Below are 22,203 nucleotides of genomic sequence, written 5' to 3'. Positions count from 1 at the left end.
AATGCGAACCATTCACACGTGCAAACAAATAGACAGATTCTGACTGGATTCTGCAGATATATATGAATATATGGGGCTGGATGTAGGTCCGTGGAGTTCAGTAGACAATCTTAATTCTTGTATGGGCCAATATTAATTTAAGAAATGAAGCAAGTAGATTGAAACTCACCAACTAGTGGGTCCTTAATAATTAACGATGACGAAGACCACCCACTAGACTACCATGCATCCATCCATCTCAATTTTAATTTTCCCTCTCCTTTAAATTTTCTCATAATATATTTTTATTCATAGTAGTATTCATTAACTAATGAACAAAGCGAATAAAATAATTAGTCACAATTAATACAAGGAAAAATTAATTAATAATTAACATTTTCATTCTCAAACAAAGAAAGTTGGAGGAGACAAGGGCATTGAAGTTAAACGAATGCTTTTGCATGAATGATGAAGATGATTATTTTTTAATTAAAGATTGTGATAGATTTAGTTCTTATATATAATTCAAACTCTAGAATAGTTAATTAAAAGAATAGAAATGGTGACTAGTTTTATGAGGTGTTAATTGAAGGATGAAGAGAGTGCATAGAAAGAGAAAGAGAGTGTGGAAAGGAAAAGAAAAGTGAGAAATGTAGAAAAGCAACAGGTGAGGTCAAGGCTTAGATTTGAGGGTCCCACCAAATTGGTCTCTCTGGATTTGGTAGTTTCCCTTTTTGACGCGAAGCCTTGGCTTGGAATTGGATCACTCGCTTATGCCTTATGCCTTATGCCTCGCTTTTGGAGGAATTTAATATATCACACCTCATGTCTACTTCACCAATACATTCACTTTATCTCCTTAAATGTTCCACTAAACTCATTTATTTATTCAATAAATAAATTCATACGAAATTCAATTTCAGATTATATATTTTTAATCAAATTTTACTTACCCATCAACTCAAATTAATTTAAAATAAAACCATATAACATTTCTGTGAAATAATAAAATAAACCAACAACTAACCAATGAATAAACTTTATAAAAAAGTACCTTAAATCAAAATAAATCTTTTTTACCCGGCTTGCTTAGTTCGAGAGACCGAATAGACTTAACCAAATTGATTCATATTCTTCAACTTGGCCCAACCAAATTGTTTTTTAAAAAAATGTTAGCAATAATATTGTAATATTAAGTAATAGACGCTAGACAATAATATATATATATTAAAATCGATACACCATACTAAACAAGGTGATTGACAAAAAATCACTACTCACACTCAACAAGACCTATTGCTAACCCCAATTATGATAGTATCATGTGTATTACCACTTTAACATCATTAAATCAAGTTTGTTCAAAAACACTATTAAATTAAAAACAATAAATGATGATAGATGTACAACTAGCATTGGGACAAAAATTACAATTTTTATGTCTTAAGTTAAAATGCACGAAAAAAGAATTTAAGCAAAATGACAATTTTTTTATAAATTAAAAAGTACAATTAAACCTTAAGAAATATAATAGTAACTCTCATTCAATTGTTCCTTATCCTCTTTGTAGATACAAGAGTGCGTTTGCGGATCCACACACACACACAACAAATCTAACTTAAATCTCTTGTAAGCAACACATTGTAAAAAGTTCCATCGTGGTTTTGCAGCTCATTTACATTTATTTATGTAATATCCACACGATGAGTACTACTACTATACTTGGTTGGATTGAAATGGATCAAGATCTAGTAGTATCTTGTGATAGATCAAAAGTCATATATCTCATAGGAGAAAAGGAGTCACATCTTTAGGCTCATGGTTTTCAATAAATGAAGCTGAAAATACGAATGTACAATCTAATGTACAACCCTTTTAAGGGGAAATAATGCAAATGAAGATGCTGGCAAAGAGACAAGGGATGTAAAGAAACTAAACAGAAAACATCAGAGTCACGATAATCGCCTAATTTTAATTTTGGAAGACATTGATTGTTGTGCAGATGAGGAAAAAAAGGACATGTTATAATAGTGGGGGAGGGGTGGCTTTCAATATGCAATAATTTCGAGGATCTTGCGGAATTTGTGACTCCAATATGTCCACTAAGATACCTTCTTTTCCACTCGTGAATTCTTGTCAGGTAGCAAACGTAGGTATCATACGTCAAACTACACTTAAAACCTTTACCTTCTCAAAACATAAAATATCAACACAATTAATATTCAATGTATTTAAATCCTATTATTTCTGAAATAAAAAATATCCATCACTTGTGTTTTCAGAATATTCAATATATTTATTTTTAAGAGAGAAAAAAAATTATAGGATGGTTTTCACTTTGTTCTACGCAGTATATCATACCACCACATGCAATATTTTTTGGTCATCGTGTTATAAATATAAAATATTTTATCAATTTTGAGATGTTTAATATCTATAAATGGCTGTAACCGATCATTTTTAGGGACATTTTTCTTTTCTTTTAATTATATTTTTCTATTTACATATTTTATTTTAAAACCTTATTTACGGTGGCAGAACTTGAATAAAAAATTTGAAAGTGTCAAATTAATTTTTTTATATATGAATTAAATTTTTTTACTAATTATAAAAATAATAAAAATGTTAATTTTTTATTCAATTTTTTTTAATTTTATTACAATTAATAATATAATAATATACAAATATAATATATATATATATATAAGAGAATTTTGAAAAGTTTGGGAGAGCACCCAGCCACAACAAAGTTCTGCCCCTACTTATTTACAAAATTCAAGTAGTACGTGAAACATCTCTATAAACATGGTGTAACGTGATCCTACATTATCATTTTTTGAGTAAAAAACAATATACAGTTAATGACACACTGTCCTTCTAAGATCGAAAGATTATAAATACTTATTTTCGGTTTTATTATGCACATATAGTAAAACATGATTCAAGCAATCTGCTAATTTGTTTGGGAGTGTTACATGTCAGTATAAGTAAACTGTGATTTTCTATGAATTTTATTTATATATTTAAAATTTAGCGTCGTGATTCTGAAAAGGAATTTACTTAATTAATTACTATCACTAGTTTGAGAGTTAGGCTTATAAATAGATATATACTCATTAGATAAAAAAAATTAATACATTACTATGTCCTTAAAATTTTTAAGAATTTTTAATTAAGTCTTTAAATTAAAAAATTGTAACTAAATACATGATCGTTTACAATTTTTTAAATTAGTTCCTGGAGATGATAAAATTATCATAAATTATTATTTTTGTGACAGTTTCAAATTAACCAGAGACTCAATTATAAGAAATATAAAACATCAAAGATCCAATTATAAAATCCTTAAATTTAGAGGCCTAATTAAAATTTTTCGAAAAATTCAGGTACCAATTAATGTATTAAAATTAAAAAAAAATAAAAATATATATATATATATATATATATATTGGATTTTTCTTTTTAAATTCTATAACTTAAACAAAATAGAAGTGTACTATTGGCTGTGTTAACATATACAAGGTTTTTGATCAATTTAACAACAAATTACTAATTAAGCTAGTTTTGAGAGTTGGTCTTATTAAAAGATGTCATGAAATAAATTAAAAAAAATTCCTCTATTAGTTTTCTTTTTAAATTTTATAACTCGAACAAAATAAGAAGAAAAAAAGTGTATTACTCAATGAGTCTATCGATTAATGAGGTTTAATTGTTTTAATTTAATTAATAATATCAAATTTAAGTCCTTAAGTTTATCACCCATACTATTTTTATTTTGTTTAAAAAATATATCTTTAAAATATACCTATGATATGTGTATGAAAAAAATAGAAGAAAATGTGTTGAGGTAATATGTACAAAATTTTAGGATGGAACATAATAATGTATAGGCTAAAATATATTTTTTTGTCTCTTTATAATGTCTAATATGCAAAACTGGTCTCTTAATTTTTAAATTTATAATTTTGGTCTCTTTTATTGAATTTTCTTCAATTGATATTTAGAATTAACATATTGGATATAAGTCGATATTAAGCAAATGATATAATAATTAATATTTAATAATTTAGATTAAATTACACTTTTAATTATTATTATTTTTATCTTATTATACCACTTTTATCAGATAAAAAAGATGAATTAAGAGTAAAATTTAGCTTTAATATTATTAAATATTAGTTATCATATCATTTATTTAAATTTAAATTATTATTAACGTTACATTTTAATAATTGACGAATAAATATTTAGTTAGATGGTCAAAATTTGTGAATTTTGTAAATTATGATTATGGATTAAAAAATTAGAAGATTGAAATTGTGGATAAAACATTATAGAGAGACTAAAAGAACAATAAATATATATATATATATATATATATATATATATATATATATATATATATATGAGGAGAGTTCAAACGACACCGGTATAATTTTAACTAAGTGTTACACCGCTCAATAACTTTATATTAAATGTGAAGTTTGTAAATCCAACCGTTAGATTAAAAGTTCATATATATATATATATATATATATATATATATATATATATATATGAAGAGGGTTCAAACGACACCGGTATAACTTTAACTAAGTGTTACACCGCTCAATAACTTTATATTAAATGTGAAGTTTGTAAATCCAACCGTTAGATTAAAAGTTCATATCTCTTAGATCATATATGTCAAATTTTATTAAAATTGAACAACAACTTGAAGGTAATCAAAACGTTCATATTTTAGTATATTTTGAAATGTATATATTACGTCAATTTTATTTTATGAGAATGAAGTATCAAATCATCTTAGATTAATATAAAATTTGACATATATGATCTAAGAGATATGAACTTTCAATCTAACGGTTGGATTTTCAAAATTCACATTTAATATAAAGTTATTGAGCGGTGTAACACTTTGTAAAAGTTACACCGGTGTCGTTTGAACCCTCCTATATATATATATATATATATATATATATATATATATATATATATATATATATATATATATATATATATTTATTTATTTATTTATTGTGTGGAAATTATTCAAGCTAATTAGTGTGGCAACCATACGTTTCATACGGCCTAAAAAACAGCTGTCTAATTATTGCCAAATTCTTCATATTTGCACTGATATATTATGATAAAAATATGGGAAAATCTAAATTAACTTTAGCAAGTTGAGGTTTTTTGTTTTTTTTAATGCAAAATTTTACACTTTGAGTTGAGAATGGGACGTGTAGGGATGAGATTTTGCTCAAGCCATCCCTGACCCTACAATAAAAACAATAAAATCCACATTTTATCCCGTTTCAGTATGTGCTTAAGGATTTTAAAATTATTTTATACAATAGTGATTCATAATTTTAAATCATGAAAGCAATCTTTATTAAATTATTTGGAAAATAAAAAAATACATCTTCATTTGATATTTTTTGGTCTCTATCAAGTCTTTCATAGGTGTATGGCATGTTTGTTGCTCCTTTGGGGGCAAGGTTGTTAGACTAGCATACATTTGAGGATTTTAGGTTTTGAATTGGCCAAAATAATTGTGACATTGAGTGAAGACTGAAGAGTGAGATTTCTGATAACTCCTACGAGGGTTCGTATCACAAAGTAAGGTGATGATACAATGATTCCTGTAGTGACGCTCTCAAACTCTAGTGGTGCTACATGCAAAAACTCTATGTTTATTTTAGATGTTTTATGTTTATATCATAAATGAGAAATGAATGTGTATCTTTGCAAATGAGTCTTCTTAAATAGGATTCTTTGACGAGAAAGTTAGTTACATTATTTTGTTATGTCACGTAGGATGCTTGATAAGCAAGAAAATCGTTAGGTTGCCAAATAATTTTATTTTATTTAAAGCTATTTCATTTGTTATCCAAGTTCCCAATTTAGAGCTTCTTTTTATAAGTATCAAACTTGATGTAGGCCCTCTAAGGTTTATTAAAGGATAGTTCAATTATTATTGTTGATTTTATTTTGGGTAATAAATATCTTTAGAATAATTGTCCCAAAATGGTATTACTCAACAAAATTAATATTGATTTAAGAGTCAGAAAATCGAGATGACCCTCTAGAACATGTATTATGTTTATAATACGTATTGATTAGAAAATATTAACAATTATAATAAAAACCCTAAACTAAAATAAATTAATTTTTACTTCAATAAAAGGTATAGAGTAGAATTACATTCATTAATCCCTTTTTTTTTTTAGTAAATCCATAATACCTTTGGTTAAGATTAATGAACTAATTTCACATAATATTAAGATCTATTCAATGGGCTAATTTTTTTTAACAAATATATATATATATATTTTTATACACAAGCATAAGATCAAATTTATGACCACATACGTAATCTTTTGTTTGAATATGGTGAAATAGAGAAGATGGAGTTAAATAGGAGAAAAACGAAGAAGTAGAATGTTTCATTATTTAATTTAAGTGCCAACCATTTAAATTAAATAGGCAAATACTTTATTATTTTGGAAATATGACACATTGGTTTATGTCTATAAATTAATGTCATATATTTATAAAGTTATTTCTACTAGGATAAGTTTTGTCTAATAGAATTATGAAACTACTAATGTAAATATTGAAAAGAGATGCTAAGAGTACAATACATTATATCGACAAACTTTTTTGTTAGCATTGAAAATTAATTTACTATTATTGTAAAGTTTTTATATTATCTTTCAATTATTTTAAAATCACATATTTAAATAATTTTTAATTAGTTGATAATAATATATGAAAACTAATGATATATCATATACCATTAGTGTAAATCTATAATATCTATGCTAATATTTTAGTTCCCGTTATGCTGAATTTATATCAATGAATACATATGAAATGACATACCATTATTATAATATATGCTTTTTTTCTTCTTCTAGTATATCTTCATTTTCAACATTAGAAAGGAAAAAAAAAACTCTAAGCAGATAAACAGAAACGTCAAAACCCAATGAATTATCAATTGAAAAAGAAGAAATTAAAAAACGTGCACGAGCCATCTACAAGAAATAATAACAATAATGAAGGTGGACAAATTGGTGGGTTTTCAAGGGATTATGTAACTGAATAATCGTGGCCATTGGGAACAATACCGTAATATATATTTTGAACTTCAATATAAGATGGAGTCAACATGAGTGCTTAGTTGAATTTAAAATAAAGTTGCAAATGAACGAAGATATTAAAATAAATCAATTATAATGATTCTTATTATAGTAATTATGATAATTAAAAAGTAGGAAAGTTGTGATTACAGCACTAAAGAGGGGAGGCAAAGAGAAGAGAATAATAATAATAATAATAATAATAATAATGCGGGGCCCATCACTTAATCATTTTGGTCTGTAGCATGAATGCGACTAATTAATGATAAAGAAAGGTTGAGAGTGTCACTAACTAACCATAATTATTAGTAATCAAAAGAGGTTTAGCCATAAGTGTCTCTTTTCAAACATAGCATAACCCCCCAAAGAAGAGCATAAACATTGCTAGAGAGAGAGAGAGAGAGGAACACAGACTGAAACATGTTGACCAAATGTTTGTGTTTTTCACCCTCTTTGTTTGCCATTTCTCAAAGCAAGAAAGCAAGCCAGCAACCCTTTGGATTTTTTCTTGGCCATGTTTTGGGTGACATAGATCAAACATAACCCATTAACAGTTTTTGTTTTAATTATAATACATGTTTGCTCCTAATCATTTCTATATCATCTGGGTTAGTGAAAATGGACCTACAACTCCTACAATAAACATTCTGTCTTCCAAGTCAAATCTCAAATTCCTTGTCATTAGATTAATATTTCACCTCTAATATATTTCTCTCTCTTACACACATCTACAGGTGGCAAATTTTCATTGAATCAACAATATTATCTACATGACCATGCACCACATGAGTCCCCTTGAACAGTGAAATATATAGTGGGGAAAATTTTGGAGCACCTGTGCTGAAGATTTTTGGGTAGTGTTATAAACATTAAAAAATAAAAATTGTACACCACTTGAGATGGGATGGTCAAACATTTTTTTTTCTCCTTTGAATATAGCTTCGAGGATATGGGTATTCTACAAGGGATTAATTTAAAACTACTGGAGTATCCCTTAAGATACATTTGAAAGGTTTCATGTTCTTAAAAATGTGTCAAAGATGCATTTGAAAATGAAGCCCAAGTAGGAATCCATCTATTATTAATGGGACCACATTCCAAGCAAGGCAAGTGGGTTGGACACATTTCTTGGTATAGAAAATGTTAGACATCAATGATGCTATTAATTCTGTAGAGAATTATGACTATAAAAGTTCATTATAATATTGATAGTAGTATTTTTTTAATAGAATACCAATTGGCCATGCTGGGAATTTAATAATACTAGAAGGGATGATATTTTAATTTATAGGGCACTTTTAAGATCTAGGAGAAGAATCAGTTGGATAGTGTAGGGCATAGAGAATAAATTATTGCGATCTAGGGGTAGAGAAGAACACACCTGGGCTTTTGAATAGATTTGGTTTTAACTAGACTAGATTTCACTCAAATATGCTCTGGAAGTCACTAAGATCCAAAAAGAAAAGAAAAAGCTGTGCTTATTCTTGATGATAATAAATAAAATTATTAATGTGATCCTAAAACAAAGTTGAAGTGAAGGTAGGTTGAGAAAAGCTCAATAGCTGCAATGCAATCTCCTTAAGCTGGAAGCACTTTTTGAGGGTGTAAAATTTTTCAGTGATAGTTCATATTGGCCTCTATTATTGGGTTGATTGTGACAAGGTTTTATATTGTGATGAACAGTGCTTCGTACAACGCAATAAGAGCACATGGTTCAGTCAAACATGAAATTATCACAAGTGAGCCAAAATAGTTATTTGCCGGTGTATGCAAAAAGCGAAATACACGCGCAAACAGTGCTTCCTAGGTGATCTATGACATTTGTAAAATAAGTTCCATTAGGACCCGGAATTAGCATCTTTTATATTTGTGCATCTTTCAAATATGGAACTATAAAAATATTATAAAAAATGGTCATGGCGTCTGTCTTTTATAGATCACTGTCAGATTTGTAAATAATAATTTACGGACAGAATAAACTATGCAATTAAAGAAATTTTCAAACATTAAAGGATGGTTCGACATGGGATTTTCAAATTTGAGGATATGCACCCAATACCTAACCTAACCCTCGGATTGAGTTAAGAGTAATCGAGATTCCTTTCTTCAATTTAGGGAACTTAATTACTTCTTTTTCATTTTTTAATTATGAATCAGTGGGATGCTGATACTTCAATTTCTTTGTATATATATTTGCCTAGGCAAGCCAAGGACATCATTGGATAATTTGGATTTGGCTCTTGCAAAATATACACCTTACACTATTTACCAAAACGAGCTTTGAGAGAGTACAACTTAGATAGGCCCAATAACATGTTTCAAACGTTACAATTTTCCACCCTTTACCTCCTTCGGCCCATGTACATTTTTTTACCATTGAAAAGTTTATCAGCAAAAATTTCTTCTTTTTTATTTTTCGACACTCCTGATGGTCCAGGCAACCCTTTTGGGGCTGTTTGAGTCCAATTACTGTATGATGTTTTGGGAAAATAAACTGTAGAAAAGGCCTGAAATGAATATTAAAAGGGGTAATATGCATTACAAAGATATACGAATACCCTTTTCCCCTAAAAATATTGTCCACATTTATCATCTTTCCAACGGTTCTACTTCCTAAACCTTGATTTTAATTCCTAACAGATTTGTTACTTGAAATATACCTCATCTAATGACCACGAAAAAAATCAAACTTCAATCTTACGTGTTCCAAACCTAAGCAAACTTTGTAGTAAGAACGTTGAAAACATGATTGATCAAGTTCATATTTATACGTAAAAAAAAATTAATTGTATGCATAGTAAAAATTTCAAGTACAACAACAACTGATCCATTTTTCCAAACTAAAGTTAACAATTGCATCTAAAGTCTTCCACATGCCTTAAGCAAAATCTGCGGGAGTTTGTAAATCACAATAAACGAGGACATCGTTACTTGAACGACTTGAGAAAGAAGATACGTGACATAATATAGTAAATTCTAGTTTACACCAAGATTACAATATGCACCAATATATTACATATTGGAATGGTCACTCTCCTAGTTAGTTTATCTTCTAAGCTCCGTTTGAAGACTGAGATATCAAAATTGTTTATGTAGACAGGTGTTGGAAACAACTACTTAACTGAGTATTAAAGGGAATAGCTCATGTGGAACCTTAACTAAGTTAATATAATAGAACCCTTGACCACCCCATCCATCGAGGAAAATGCCAAAAGAAGTTACTGAGAGTTCAAGAAATTTGATAAGGAAGACTAACAACGAAACCTTCTATTCTTCTGTCTACAATGCAATACATCACTTGACATGGAATGCTTCACAAGGCGACATGTCATTCTTCTTCTTCAAAGTCCATGAGGAAATCAGTCAAGTTCTCTGAATCTTCTATGGCATCATCCAGTGACAGAGAACCGTCTTTCTTTGGTTTTGGCTGCATGATCAAGGAGAGGAAGGGGTGTTTTGTTGATTACACATCGTTACAGATGAAGTATGAAACATGCGGAAATATAAAATTATATATCAAAGACTTCCATTTGGATAGTTGTCCCAATAGGAGATACCTGAAAGCCTTTGATCCACCTAGGACTACTGTCTTTAAAAGGAAAACTGAAGAAAGCTTGATTGTTTCAAAACCTACTAAATGAGAAAATTTCAGATTTACATGAATACCTTTGACTTGCGAAGCTCAGGAGTACTTTTCAACACACTCCAATAATCAGAAAGCTTTTCTTCCTCTACCTCTTCCTCTCCCTCATCAAGATCACTGTCCTCTTCATCCTGCTTTAAAAAGTAAGAAACAAAGGGGGAGGGGGGGGAGATGTTAATTACAACAATCATTTAGGAATGGAACTCACTAGTCACTATACAACCACTAGCAGACTGCAGAGGGTGGTAAATGAAATTCTATAAAGATGGTGAATTGAAGCTCACGTCATTTTCTCCAATATCAACAGCTTTGGCCATAGCATCATCCATGTCTGTCATCTATCATATAGCAAAATAAAGGGTATCAGACTATGACAAATCAAAGGTAGTGTTTGAATGAAGGCTGAGGGTGCAAAAGAGAAAGTAATTGTTATGAGATTCATTATGTATAACTTGACACTTGAGTAAAGTATGAAGTTCAAGGGAAAACCAACATGGGAAAGAGAAAACACTTAAGTAATTCCATAAGAATTCTGTTGTCAATGAATTATAAAACCATGTCCTCATTCCAATTGCTTTTCATCAGCTTCAATGGAAGCTGGAAGAGAAGCTAGGCTAGCAATGTAATAGCAGGCAAAGGAAAACAAAACAGAAGTTTCACGTAAAGGTAATGGATGGTTGATGATACATGTTAGATTGAATTATTATTTATGAAAGACATTACTCCAATTTTTATATAAAGAGGACACATCATTCCTTCAGTTCATTCATTAAGGCAGTCTACATATCAGGACGTAGAAGATTAAGATACTAAGCCTTCCAACTGATAATCTTATATTCATAAATCAATAGACTTCATCCAAAAAGGCTAGCACCTGACAAATTAATACAGGTATAAAACAATGCTTGTCTGCAATTAACCTTCCAACACCCAATGCAAATCATATAAAACTAATCAATAAATCACTTCAAGAAATTAATTCCCTATATGCAACTCATGTTTTTGCAAAATAATACACAATTAGTATTATAAAGTTCAAACCTTCTTACCTCAATTTGTTCAGTCTTTTCCTTAGCCATAATCTTGTCAAATTCCTCCCTTGAAATGAGTTTTCCTTGCTGATCATATAATGAAAAAAGTTCAGAAATTGTACACAATTCACAATCGTTATAAATTTGGTGTGGGCGTGTATATATATATATATATATATATATATTTGAGGATAAAATTTAGCCACTGTAACTGCAGTACAACACTTGTAAAAGGCTGTCAACTATCAAGTGCTTTGAGGATTATCCTCATAGAAGCAGCGAGCAACAGTGAAATTTTCGAACACAAAAAAATTAACTGGCAACAATTCAATGTTATAACCAACAGGAAGAATTGTCTTTCTTCTTTTTATTTTCTTTGAGAAAGAGAGAAAATGTGAGACAAGATATCTTAGAAGTTAGAGAGATGATATTATTTTGTAATAAATAATAATGAAGTTATGAGATGGATAAAAAAAACCATCAATTACCCTATGAAGCTTTTATTCTGGAGACAGGATAAGCAGTATTCAAGCACATCATTTATATAGAGAGAAAATTTATCCCCAAATTATTTTGAGCACTTCATCCTGGAAATACGTTCATATTCTGTACTCATTTAAAAAGAAAACAAGGAAGAAGAGCTTAGTGTGATTAACCTCCTTCAGATAAGCCACCATATTTGGCGTTGGTTCATGAAAATCTGCCCCCCTGTAGTCAATCACTTCATTTGGATCTTGAATATAGTTCACAGTTGGGTAAACTGGATCTCCACCCCATACTGCAAGAAAGAGAATTTTTTCAACTACTATTCTGGGTTAAAATATTTAAGTAGAGTGAGCAAAACTATTTGAAAAGTAGACGCCTATGCATAAATTATGATGACATATGGGCAATTAATGAATAGTTTCATAATACTTGGGAGTTACATTAAATAAAGTAACAGGAAATAAATGTATGTCAGGAGTTTCCAGGACAAAATGAAATGTAACAAGCTGAAGACTTCTTCTAGTTATTATTATGAAATTGATATAGAATAATAAAAGAAAGTAAAAGAAAAACAGATGATCAGTAAGTTGATATAATAACAAATGGAAGTCAATATATCCTTTTTTTCTTTCCTAAATACATTCAGAAACTAGGTCCAAATAACAGCACAATAATATTTATAAATACAGACTATAATTGTTTCCTTGGAAAAAAGTTACAATTAAATTAAATTAAATATTAGAAGAAAGTAGTGTTGATTCTCAACTATGTAACTATTCACACCTAGTGGATTTTCATGTTTTTTTTGGGGCCCTTGTCTGACAGTATAAACTAAAAAGTTTAGGTTGAGTGGTTCTTTAATAAACAATGCTAATAAAGTGGAATAAATTTAGAATCATAAAAAATAAGAGCAATATGATGTGAGATAACTAAAAAGTTAAATAAGATACAATTATGAAACAAAAATATTTAATTTTTGAAGTCAATACTTTGCTTTATCTGATCCTCCCTCATTCGCATTGCTAAAGGATCCCTTTGGATACGAAGATCAGTCCCCATCATTATACGATACTCCCGATCAGTTTGATGGCAAAACATTTCAATTAGTTGAGCATTTTCATCTTCCCCTGTCTCTTCAAAATACTTCTGAATAGCTTCACGAGATGTGTCCCTTTTCCATGCTTTCACCCATTCTGAATAGTATGCAATTGGACCATCTCTTTCCAGTCTATCTTGCTCAGCCTGAAGCCTGCAAAAATCAGGAGTTTTTTCAGTTTCAATTGCGAGTCAAAATGCTACAGTAAGCTTTAGTAATCAACATTTTGCTGGTTTAAAGCAACTATTACAAAAAAAATGAAGCAGGAATTTCTCGTGACTATTTATGTGCAAGTGATTTTGAGTTTTAAAATTAATTTTGATATATGAATTTTACAATTATGGGTAATTAAATTTAACTCTATACAATCATGCTTAAGCACACTAAAACCCAACAAAGCTAGAGTAGGTTTTCTCTTTCTTTTTTCTTGAATCTGACTCTGCTTTTATTATTAGAGGGGGAAGAGGCACTATGTGCCTCCACATATTTATTTAGAAAGTAAAAAATAAAAAATAAAAGAAAAAGAGTTCATTTTTCTGTTGAGTGGTTAAGGAATAAAAAAAAAAGTTACAACTTACGTTTTTTTTAATGGGTGGTTAAAGTTCATAGTTCATTATTTAAGTTCATAGTTCATTATTAAAAAAGTGGAAACCAAAAGAGGGAATATCTCCTTTATATATTTTTATAGATTACCTTTTAAAAATAAAAATACAGCAAATCCTGTATTCTCTTTACCTTTTGAAAAAATACATCTCGAAAGAGTCTAACATTCACATAACTGGATAATTCTATCGCTATCTTTTGAGTGCCCTGAATACTGTCACTCACCCAGTAGACCTGTTTTAACAAGGAAGCAGAAATCAAGCTTCCACCTTTTAAATAGATGAAGCATATTGACTGTTTTTTAAGTCAGTTTATTACATAATGCACCCTTAAATGAAAAGGCTTAAACAAACTTGTAGCAGCATGTGTTTGGTAAGGACCGCAAAAACTTTTTCAGGTTACTCTCCTTAAAGTTAATTCAAGGTGTGTATTGTGTCAGGTAGTCTTCTTAGCATACAAAGGTTATTCTCATGCATTTTCTCAGTCCTTTCAGAACTTTGTCAATCTTCAAGCGACTGTTGTTTAACCTTTCTATTTAGTTTATTGCTTGCAGTTCTTATACATCATACATTCAGAATGCACCAAAAATAACACCCCTTTTATTTTTAGGCTTATCAGACCTATCAGCATTAGGCAAGAATACCTTTCTTCTTTATAAATTTCACGCCTTGCTCTGTAAAGAGCAGTTTCAGCTAATGTTGGGTGTTCACCGTGAAGCTTTATTTGCCCAGTTTCTGCCATAGCTTTCAGGAAAACCTGAAAAATGGTAGAAAAGTTCAGACTCAAGAAGTAAGACTTAATTATCAAAAATGGAATTTCTGACTTCAAATAAAACTATCAGAGATGGGGACTGAGTGCATCTTACAAGAAAAATGATTTTACAGCCCAAATTCCTGAGCCTATTTAGTTGTTATTGTTAACCAGATTTCCAAAAAGGAAAAGAAAAAATGAACTGGCCACATGACCCTTTAATCCGTAAATTTATCATGGTGAATTAATCCATATATAAAACAAATTCCAGTCATAAGCCATAAAACCAACAAACACACTAACCGTTTCAACATCCGGTTTCCTCCTCTGCCACCTGGACCATTGTTCTTTCTCCGGCTGTCTCCAATTCCACCACAGCTCGTCATTCGAAAGCGTTCCCTCTATCGGCTTATTAACCTTTGGATCAACAAAGGGATGAGGAAGTCCAAGTCTCTTATCCATCTCATATTCACTCAACACTTCCTCCTCAGGTTCAGACTGATAAACAACAAAGTCAGACAAATCATCCTGAGAGTCTTCCACAGAGTCAACCAAAACCTCAGTGGAACCGGAGGCAGTGGATTCAACAACTGGCTGAGAGGAAGCAGCAGCAGCAGCAGCATGAACTGATGTCTTGTAATTCTTCCTCCTACTTCCAGGCTTGGCTCCATAAGATGGAGAGGTTGATGATTCAGCAGTTGGAGCAGGTGCCCTAGCAGCCCTCACACGGCTAGCAGTTCCCTCAGGCCAATACTCCTGACTAGGAATACTCGCTCGGGCGCCGGAAGCCGGCTCCAGCTGCCCGGAGGTGGAGTCCATGTAACTGTAATAGGGTGGACGCTCAACTGATACATGCTCAATGTGTTCATCATCTTTCTTTTCACACTTTATGCAGCTATATGAAGGAACCCTCTTTCTACAACTGCTCAAACTAACTCCACGTTGCAAAATACCAGCACCAACCAGATATGATGATGGTGTCTACAAGGTTTCAAGTTTCAACCAATGTATGATGCAAATTAGCTCCATTTCACATACAATAAAGGCATATAATGTAAATGGGACAAAGAAAAATGTGTAATTCGTCACCTCAATCACTTAAAAATTGATTTTTTTTGTTTTTTTGTTTCAATAGTATAAAAAGTAAAGTGGAGATAAGGTATGAAGTTGAAGTTAGAAGGATAACCTGGAAGTGATTGAAGGACAAGTTGGGGAGGAAATTGGAGTGAATGGAAGCCATAATCTCCCACCGAAATCTGGGTTTCGACCAAATTCAAACGGCGTCGTAATGATAAGAATAAAATTGGGAAAACAGAACTGAGACAGTGTCTCGCTTATGCTACCACTGACACTGTCATAGTGATCGAGTTCCTTATCATTTTTCCTCGTCTTCCGTCGTATCACGTTTCTTCTAAAATGCTACATTTTATTGTGTTATGTTTTGGTACTAAATAAGAAGTTAAAACGTTAAAATTGTGACTAAATTTTGGGGATTAGTCTCGAAATCTTCTAGGGATATATCAAAATTTCACCGTAGAACCAAAGTTCGAACAACAATGATACATAAAATACAATAAAATTGTAAAGCTTTTATGATAAAATATTATTAATACATTTTTCTGATTTTTATAAATTTTAATGTAAGTTTTAATAAGAATATGTTATTTATTCATACCCTAATTAGTAGTTTTTATACAATCTTAACTTAAAATAATTCTTAATTATTTTTCTTTGTTTAGAATATTAGACTTATTTTTAAATCACTAAATGAATAGGAGAATAAAGTAATATGACTTCATCTCTCAGATTTTTAGTTTTTACAAATTCGTATAAGTGTTGAACTATTTAAATTAATAAATTTGAATCATACTATGTAAAAAAAAAAAATATCACAACAACAAATTATAAAAAAAATATAATATAAATCACAAGTTTGTGTTAAATAACTATGATATAACCCTAATATAAAAGTTATATTGTATTGTTGAATTTATTGTGAACATTTGTATTTTTATTAAAAATTTAAAATTATCATAACTTGTGTTTTATAATTTAGATTGAGGTGTGATTTATCATTATATTTAATATTATATTTATTTTGTATTTGGATTTTATTTAATTTAAGGGTTTAATTAAAATACATTATTAGTAATGATATTATCCAATTATAGATTGTTATATATATATATATATATATATATATAATTTTATTTTTTTTACAAGTATCGTTTTTGAATGCAATCTTGTTCAGATAATTATGAACTTATCTATGTAACAGATTAAATTTAAAGTGCAAAAGATAATTTATTTATTTTTTCAAAAAAGTGCAAAAGATTAGATAAGTTCCTAATTGATAATATTTTCAAATCAGTTATATATATATATATATATATATATATATATATATAATTAGATAAGATAAATAAAATAAAAAAAAGTACCTCAAACCGGTAGAAAAGTTATCATCTTGTTGATTTGAGTTGATAGTATATGAGAATTTGTGAAGAATGTCTTGCATGTAAAATTTCATTCAAATAAGATATATTATTATTATTATGCATGCTATTGCTAACTAATTATCGGATGAAAGATAGATAGAGAGAGAGAGAAACACAACATAAGCGGAATTTGGAGATAGCTACGTTAACCGTTTTCGTCGCTCCTTCAGTTACTACTCGCTTCTTGTGTGTGTGGAGCATCATCACTATTCTTTTTTTCTTTCTCTTCCTTTTCCTCTTCACCCTCCTCCACCTTTTGTTTCCCATGTCTCAATCTATGAATCTTCAAACAGCAATATCCTATATCAATTAAATATATATCATGACATTCATGAAGTTGGGATCAAAGTCTGAACCTTTTCGTCGAGAAGGCCAAACGTGGTGATCATTCATCTGTCTCTAGATCAATTTTCTAATGGGTCCTCATACCCTTTTTCTTATTCTTTATTTGTTTATGTTCCCACATAAAAAATGTAACCTTTAATACATTTTATTTGCAAATGCCCCTGATTTTTGGATTATTGGTCCTAATCTTGTTTTACATTCAGGGTTTGCACAACAGGACTTCCAAGTGATGTTACCATTGAAGTTGGCGAAATCTCTTTTCTCCTACACAAGGTGACTGTTTTGATTCAGCATAATACATGCATTTTGTTTCATTTTCTTCCCATATATGTATTTGCCTCTTTTTTTTTATGTTGGTCCTCAGTTTGTTTCTACCTTTGTGATTTTGATGCAGTTTCCATTGCTTTCTAGAAGTGGCCTACTGAAGAAACTCATTGCGGAGTCCTCAAATGAGGATGGATCAAGTTGTGTTTTGCAACTTCATGATGTTCCTGGTGGAGCCATAACATTTGAGAATATAACCAGGTTTTGCTATGGTGTAAAAATAGATATCACATCATTGAATGTAGTCAGTCTCAGATGTGCAGCTGAGTACCTCCAAATGACTGAAAACTATGGTGAAGGGAATCTTGTTGCACAGACTGAGGCTTTTCTCAATGAGGTTTTCAGCAATTGGCCAGATTCCATAAAAGCTCTTGAAACATGTGAGGAAGTGCAACCCTTTGCAGAAGACCTTCATATAGTTTCAAGATGCATTGATTCCTTGGCTATGAAGGCATGTTCAGATCCAAGCTTATTCAAGAGGCCTATGTCTAAACGTAGTTTCAAGAAGAATCAATCAGACAATGAGTTATGGAATGGAATTTCTTCTGAGATGAAACCATCTCAATGTGATGATTGGTGGTTTTATGATGTGTCTTTGTTAAGCCTGCCCCTCTATAAACGACTGATTATAGCCATCGAAGCAAAAGGAATGAAATCTGAGGCTGTTGCTGCATCTCTCATATATTATCTTAGGAGGTTTCTCCCATTGATGAATAGGCAATCAAGCTTCACTGATACAAGCCATGCTACCATTCCTAATACTTCTGAAGCAGATCAAAGGGCACTATTGGAGGAAATTGTGGAGTTGATTCCTAATAAGAGAGGGGTGACATCCTCAAAGCACCTGCTTAGGATGCTCCGCACAGCCATGATATTGAGTGCAAGTCCATCATGTAGAGAAAACTTGGAGAAAAGGGTAGGAGCTCAACTAGACCAGGCTTCACTTGTGGATCTTCTCATACCAAATATGGGATACTCGGTGGAGACACTCTATGATATAGACTGCATTCAGAGGGTTCTTGATCATTTTTTGTCTATATACATGCCTGCATCTGTAGCAGCTTCTCCATGTATAATTGAACAGGGAGCATTAATAGCTGGAGCTGATGCATTGACACCTATGACAATGGTGGCGAATTTGGTTGATGGATATCTTGCTGAGGTGGCTTCAGATACTAATTTGAACTTGACCAAGTTTCAAACACTTGCTGTTGCAATTCCAGATTATTCTAGGCCACTTGATGATGGTATATACCATGCAATAGATGTATACCTTAAGGTTAGATCATTTTGGATACCCTAGCTTGCCCTAGAAATGAGTTTATACTTTATACACCCGTTTTATGTTTCTGGTTTACTAGATGTTTTGGTATATAAATAGATAGATATTACAACTTCTGAAAAAGAACTGAAATTGAGGAAGACATAATGGACCATAATAGTATTGGCGATATTTGAAAGCTACAGTAGCTATATTGAGAAAGAATATAAAATTGAATTCATAACAAAGAAAAAAAGAATGCTTAACAAGCCTATTTGGTGAATGAATCTCTCAAAGAATAGAGCATAATGGAATAGAACATAAATAGGTTTTATGGTTCAGACTATTTAAAATGTGATGGAATGCATTAAATTCCATTTCATCCGGTATCTTTCTTTTTCTTTCCCTCTAATTTGGAGGGTAGGGAATAGATCCGACTTTTTCTTTCATTCCGTCATAAATCTAAATAATGGAATGGTGATTTTGTTTTAGAAAAAATGGATTATGCACAGTTTTACACTCATCCAATCACAGATTCACAAATAATAATATGTAGTAAATTTATTGACTTATATAATGTCTTAAAAATCATAACAATTTTTTGATTGGTTAACAATGTAAAATTATTTTAGGCAGGTAATAAATGATCATTAAGCCCTTTGTTTTATCTCTTTATGTTTGACTTCACTTTATTTCACTGACTTCTTACTAGATATCCTAACACCATAGATTTAGCACAAAGATCTTACAATAAAGTACCATTTCAACTTTATTTTGTTTTCTTTTGTGCCAAACTGTTTCAAATATGATAATTCTAACGTGAAACTCTTACAACTACAGGTACATCCGTGGCTGATAGATTCTGAACGGGAGCAACTTTGCAGATTGATGAACTGCCAAAAGCTCTCATTGGAAGCGAGCACTCATGCAGCACAAAATGAAAGATTGCCTCTACGAGTAATCGTTCAAGTCCTGTTCTTTGAACAGCTTAGACTCCGCACATCAATATCAGGCTGGTTCTTTGTTTCTGAAAACCTTGAGAACGCACAAAACCAAGGAAATCTTGGCCTCCCAAATAATGATACTTGTCAACGGGACTCAGCAGAGGGAACTGAAAACTTGAGGGAACGTCTTTTGGAGCTGGAGAAGGAATGCTCAAGCATTAGAAATGATCTGCAAAAGTTGACAAAGACAAAGAAAAGTTGGAATATTTTCCCAAAAAGGTTTGGCTTTAGAAAAAAGTCAGAGCGTCGCAATCAAAAAGAATCAAATAGCAATGATACAAAGACATCATCGTCCACTACGAATGGAAAACCAGATCATGAAAATGCTTGAGAGGGTTCAATAAACTTCATAGCTCAAGTAAGTGGACATAATTTAATTTCTTCTACCATGCATTTATCTGTTTTTCTTTCCAAATGTGTTTGTAACTTCCCAATCAAATTTGTGGGTAGAATAACGTGTTAGTACAAAAAAAAAATTAAAATTCAGGGAATTCTATTCTCACATTTCTACATTACTCTGTGTGACAGGAGAAATTGTGGCCATCACTCCTTATGGTGTTGAAGATTTCTGAATTCTTATAGCATCATATGCTCTTCCTGCTTTCTCTGACCACTTTAGTTGTAAGATGGTTGTATACAGTCAATGTTTTAGATCTATTTATTCATTAGCTTGGTACATACAAACGTGAGATCGTGTTAGATTTGAAACTCTAGGGTGACCATGATGCACTTTCTAATTGAGGCTCTCAGGGGTGGCCACTCCTATTTATTCCTTAGCTTGTTACCTGTCTAGATTAACTTATGAGGTTTTTTCTTGTTTGAAGGACACTTGGCTCACTAATGACAAAGTACTAACGTATATATCCATTCACTCCCGAAGGCTGTATCTGACCATGTTGTTAATGAATACTAGGATATGGCAGCCTGCAGAAGTTGTGTTTTGATTAGGTAGATGATATAGACACTGTAAATACAAAACTACATGCACATGCTATAGAGCAGAGAAACAAAAATAATCTTTATTTTACATTTAGTATAATGACCAACCAATTTTAGATTTTTGCGCATGAAGACAGAGAATTGCAATCGTGAAGATGAAAATGAGTTTATAATTCATTAGGTATATGCAGAAAATTTATTTATTTTAATTAATCTTTATTTTAACCGAACAATGTGGTAACCACCGGGATATATGATACTAATACTAATACAATTCCGCTTTGAATAAAATAAGATTCTGCTGATTGTATTCTGTCCAGTCCACGCACGAGTATCCTGAAAACGTGTAACATGAGAATTGAATACTTGGATATTACCTAATGTAAAAATCACCAAATAATAATCTTAGTTATTTTAAAAAAATAGTTTTCAAAATTATTTTCCGAAGAAGCTAAGTATTTTTTTATGAGAAATTGACATTTTGAACATTGTGAAGTGGTAAAGTGTGCACAACAACTAATCATGTGCCAACCCTACCAAATACAAAGCCAACTTGTCACCTACCCTCTTCCCCGCCACCTCTGATCTCGTGTGGAATGTCATGATTGCTGGTTATGCACAGAATGAGCGATGTGGTGGTGCCATTTGATTTGTTGACAGATGCAACAGTGTGTAGCCTGCTTGTGCACTTGATCTGGAGAAGTGGATATATATAGGTTTATAAGACAAAAGCAAGAGGAGTAAGGGCTGTTTTGCGGGAATGCTTTAGCGGATATGTATGCAAGTATGGGTACATAGTTGATGCTAGGGTGGCCTTCGATACAATGCGGAAGAAAGATGTGATCTCTCCAAATATTACTAATTTATTATCATTGACTTGGCGATGCCTCGCATGCTAATGAAGATTTTAATTGTTTTAGAGAAATGTTTAACATGAAATGAGCTAGATAATATTTTTAGGCTTAATATATTTATAATTCTCTAAATTTGAGTGAATTTGTTTTATCTGTCAAATTAAAAATTGATATTTTGATCTTTTAAAATTGATTAGGCCAGCTTAAGTTTAATATGATGATTTTAAACAAGTGTTTAATGT

At 31.0% G+C, this 22,203-nt stretch overlaps 2 protein-coding genes across 5 annotated transcripts; one reads left to right on the top strand and one right to left on the bottom strand.

Annotated features, from left to right (window-relative positions):
- Positions 1-10,058: 10,058 nt before the first annotated feature.
- Positions 10,059-16,166, bottom strand: PTAC12 (plastid transcriptionally active 12). Of its 2 annotated transcripts, none has more exons than XM_020381438.3 (9): positions 15,923-16,166; positions 15,040-15,717; positions 14,630-14,742; positions 13,277-13,536; positions 12,458-12,579; positions 11,820-11,888; positions 11,055-11,108; positions 10,794-10,901; positions 10,059-10,554 (listed from the first exon to the last, which is right to left on the bottom strand). In XM_020381438.3, exons 1-9 carry the CDS (start codon positions 15,974-15,976, stop codon positions 10,456-10,458), a joined length of 1,557 nt encoding a protein of 518 aa, XP_020237027.1. In that variant the 5' UTR covers positions 15,977-16,166; the 3' UTR covers positions 10,059-10,455. The 2 variants fall into 2 exon arrangements, with proteins under 2 accessions (XP_020237027.1, XP_020237026.1); XM_020381437.3 differs by having other exon boundaries at positions 10,794-10,904; positions 15,923-16,165.
- A 1,305-nt stretch (positions 16,167-17,471) lies between these two features.
- Positions 17,472-21,131, top strand: LOC109816428 (BTB/POZ domain-containing protein At5g03250-like). Of its 3 annotated transcripts, XR_014430255.1 has the most exons (6): positions 17,477-17,615; positions 17,783-17,852; positions 17,974-19,182; positions 20,005-20,526; positions 20,697-20,789; positions 20,993-21,131. XR_014430255.1 is itself a non-coding variant. In XM_083065743.1 (5 exons), the coding sequence occupies exons 1-4, from the start codon at positions 17,557-17,559 to the stop codon at positions 20,497-20,499; spliced, it is 1,830 nt and encodes a 609-aa protein (XP_082921869.1). In that variant the 5' UTR covers positions 17,472-17,556; the 3' UTR covers positions 20,500-20,526; positions 20,697-20,944. The 3 variants fall into 3 exon arrangements, 2 of the variants coding, with proteins under 2 accessions (XP_082921869.1, XP_020237031.1); XM_083065743.1 differs by lacking the exon at positions 20,993-21,131 and having other exon boundaries at positions 17,472-17,612; positions 20,697-20,944; XM_020381442.3 differs by lacking the exon at positions 20,993-21,131 and having other exon boundaries at positions 20,697-20,944.
- Positions 21,132-22,203: the final 1,072 nt, after the last annotated feature.

Source organism: Cajanus cajan, chromosome 1 (assembly GCF_000230855.2).
Source record: "Cajanus cajan strain Asha chromosome 1, NIPB_CcT2T_4, whole genome shotgun sequence".
In the NCBI taxonomy this organism is placed as follows: domain Eukaryota; kingdom Viridiplantae; phylum Streptophyta; class Magnoliopsida; order Fabales; family Fabaceae; genus Cajanus; species Cajanus cajan.
The sequence above is the reverse complement of the archived record's forward strand: the minus strand, read 5'-3'. Positions and strand labels throughout refer to the sequence as shown.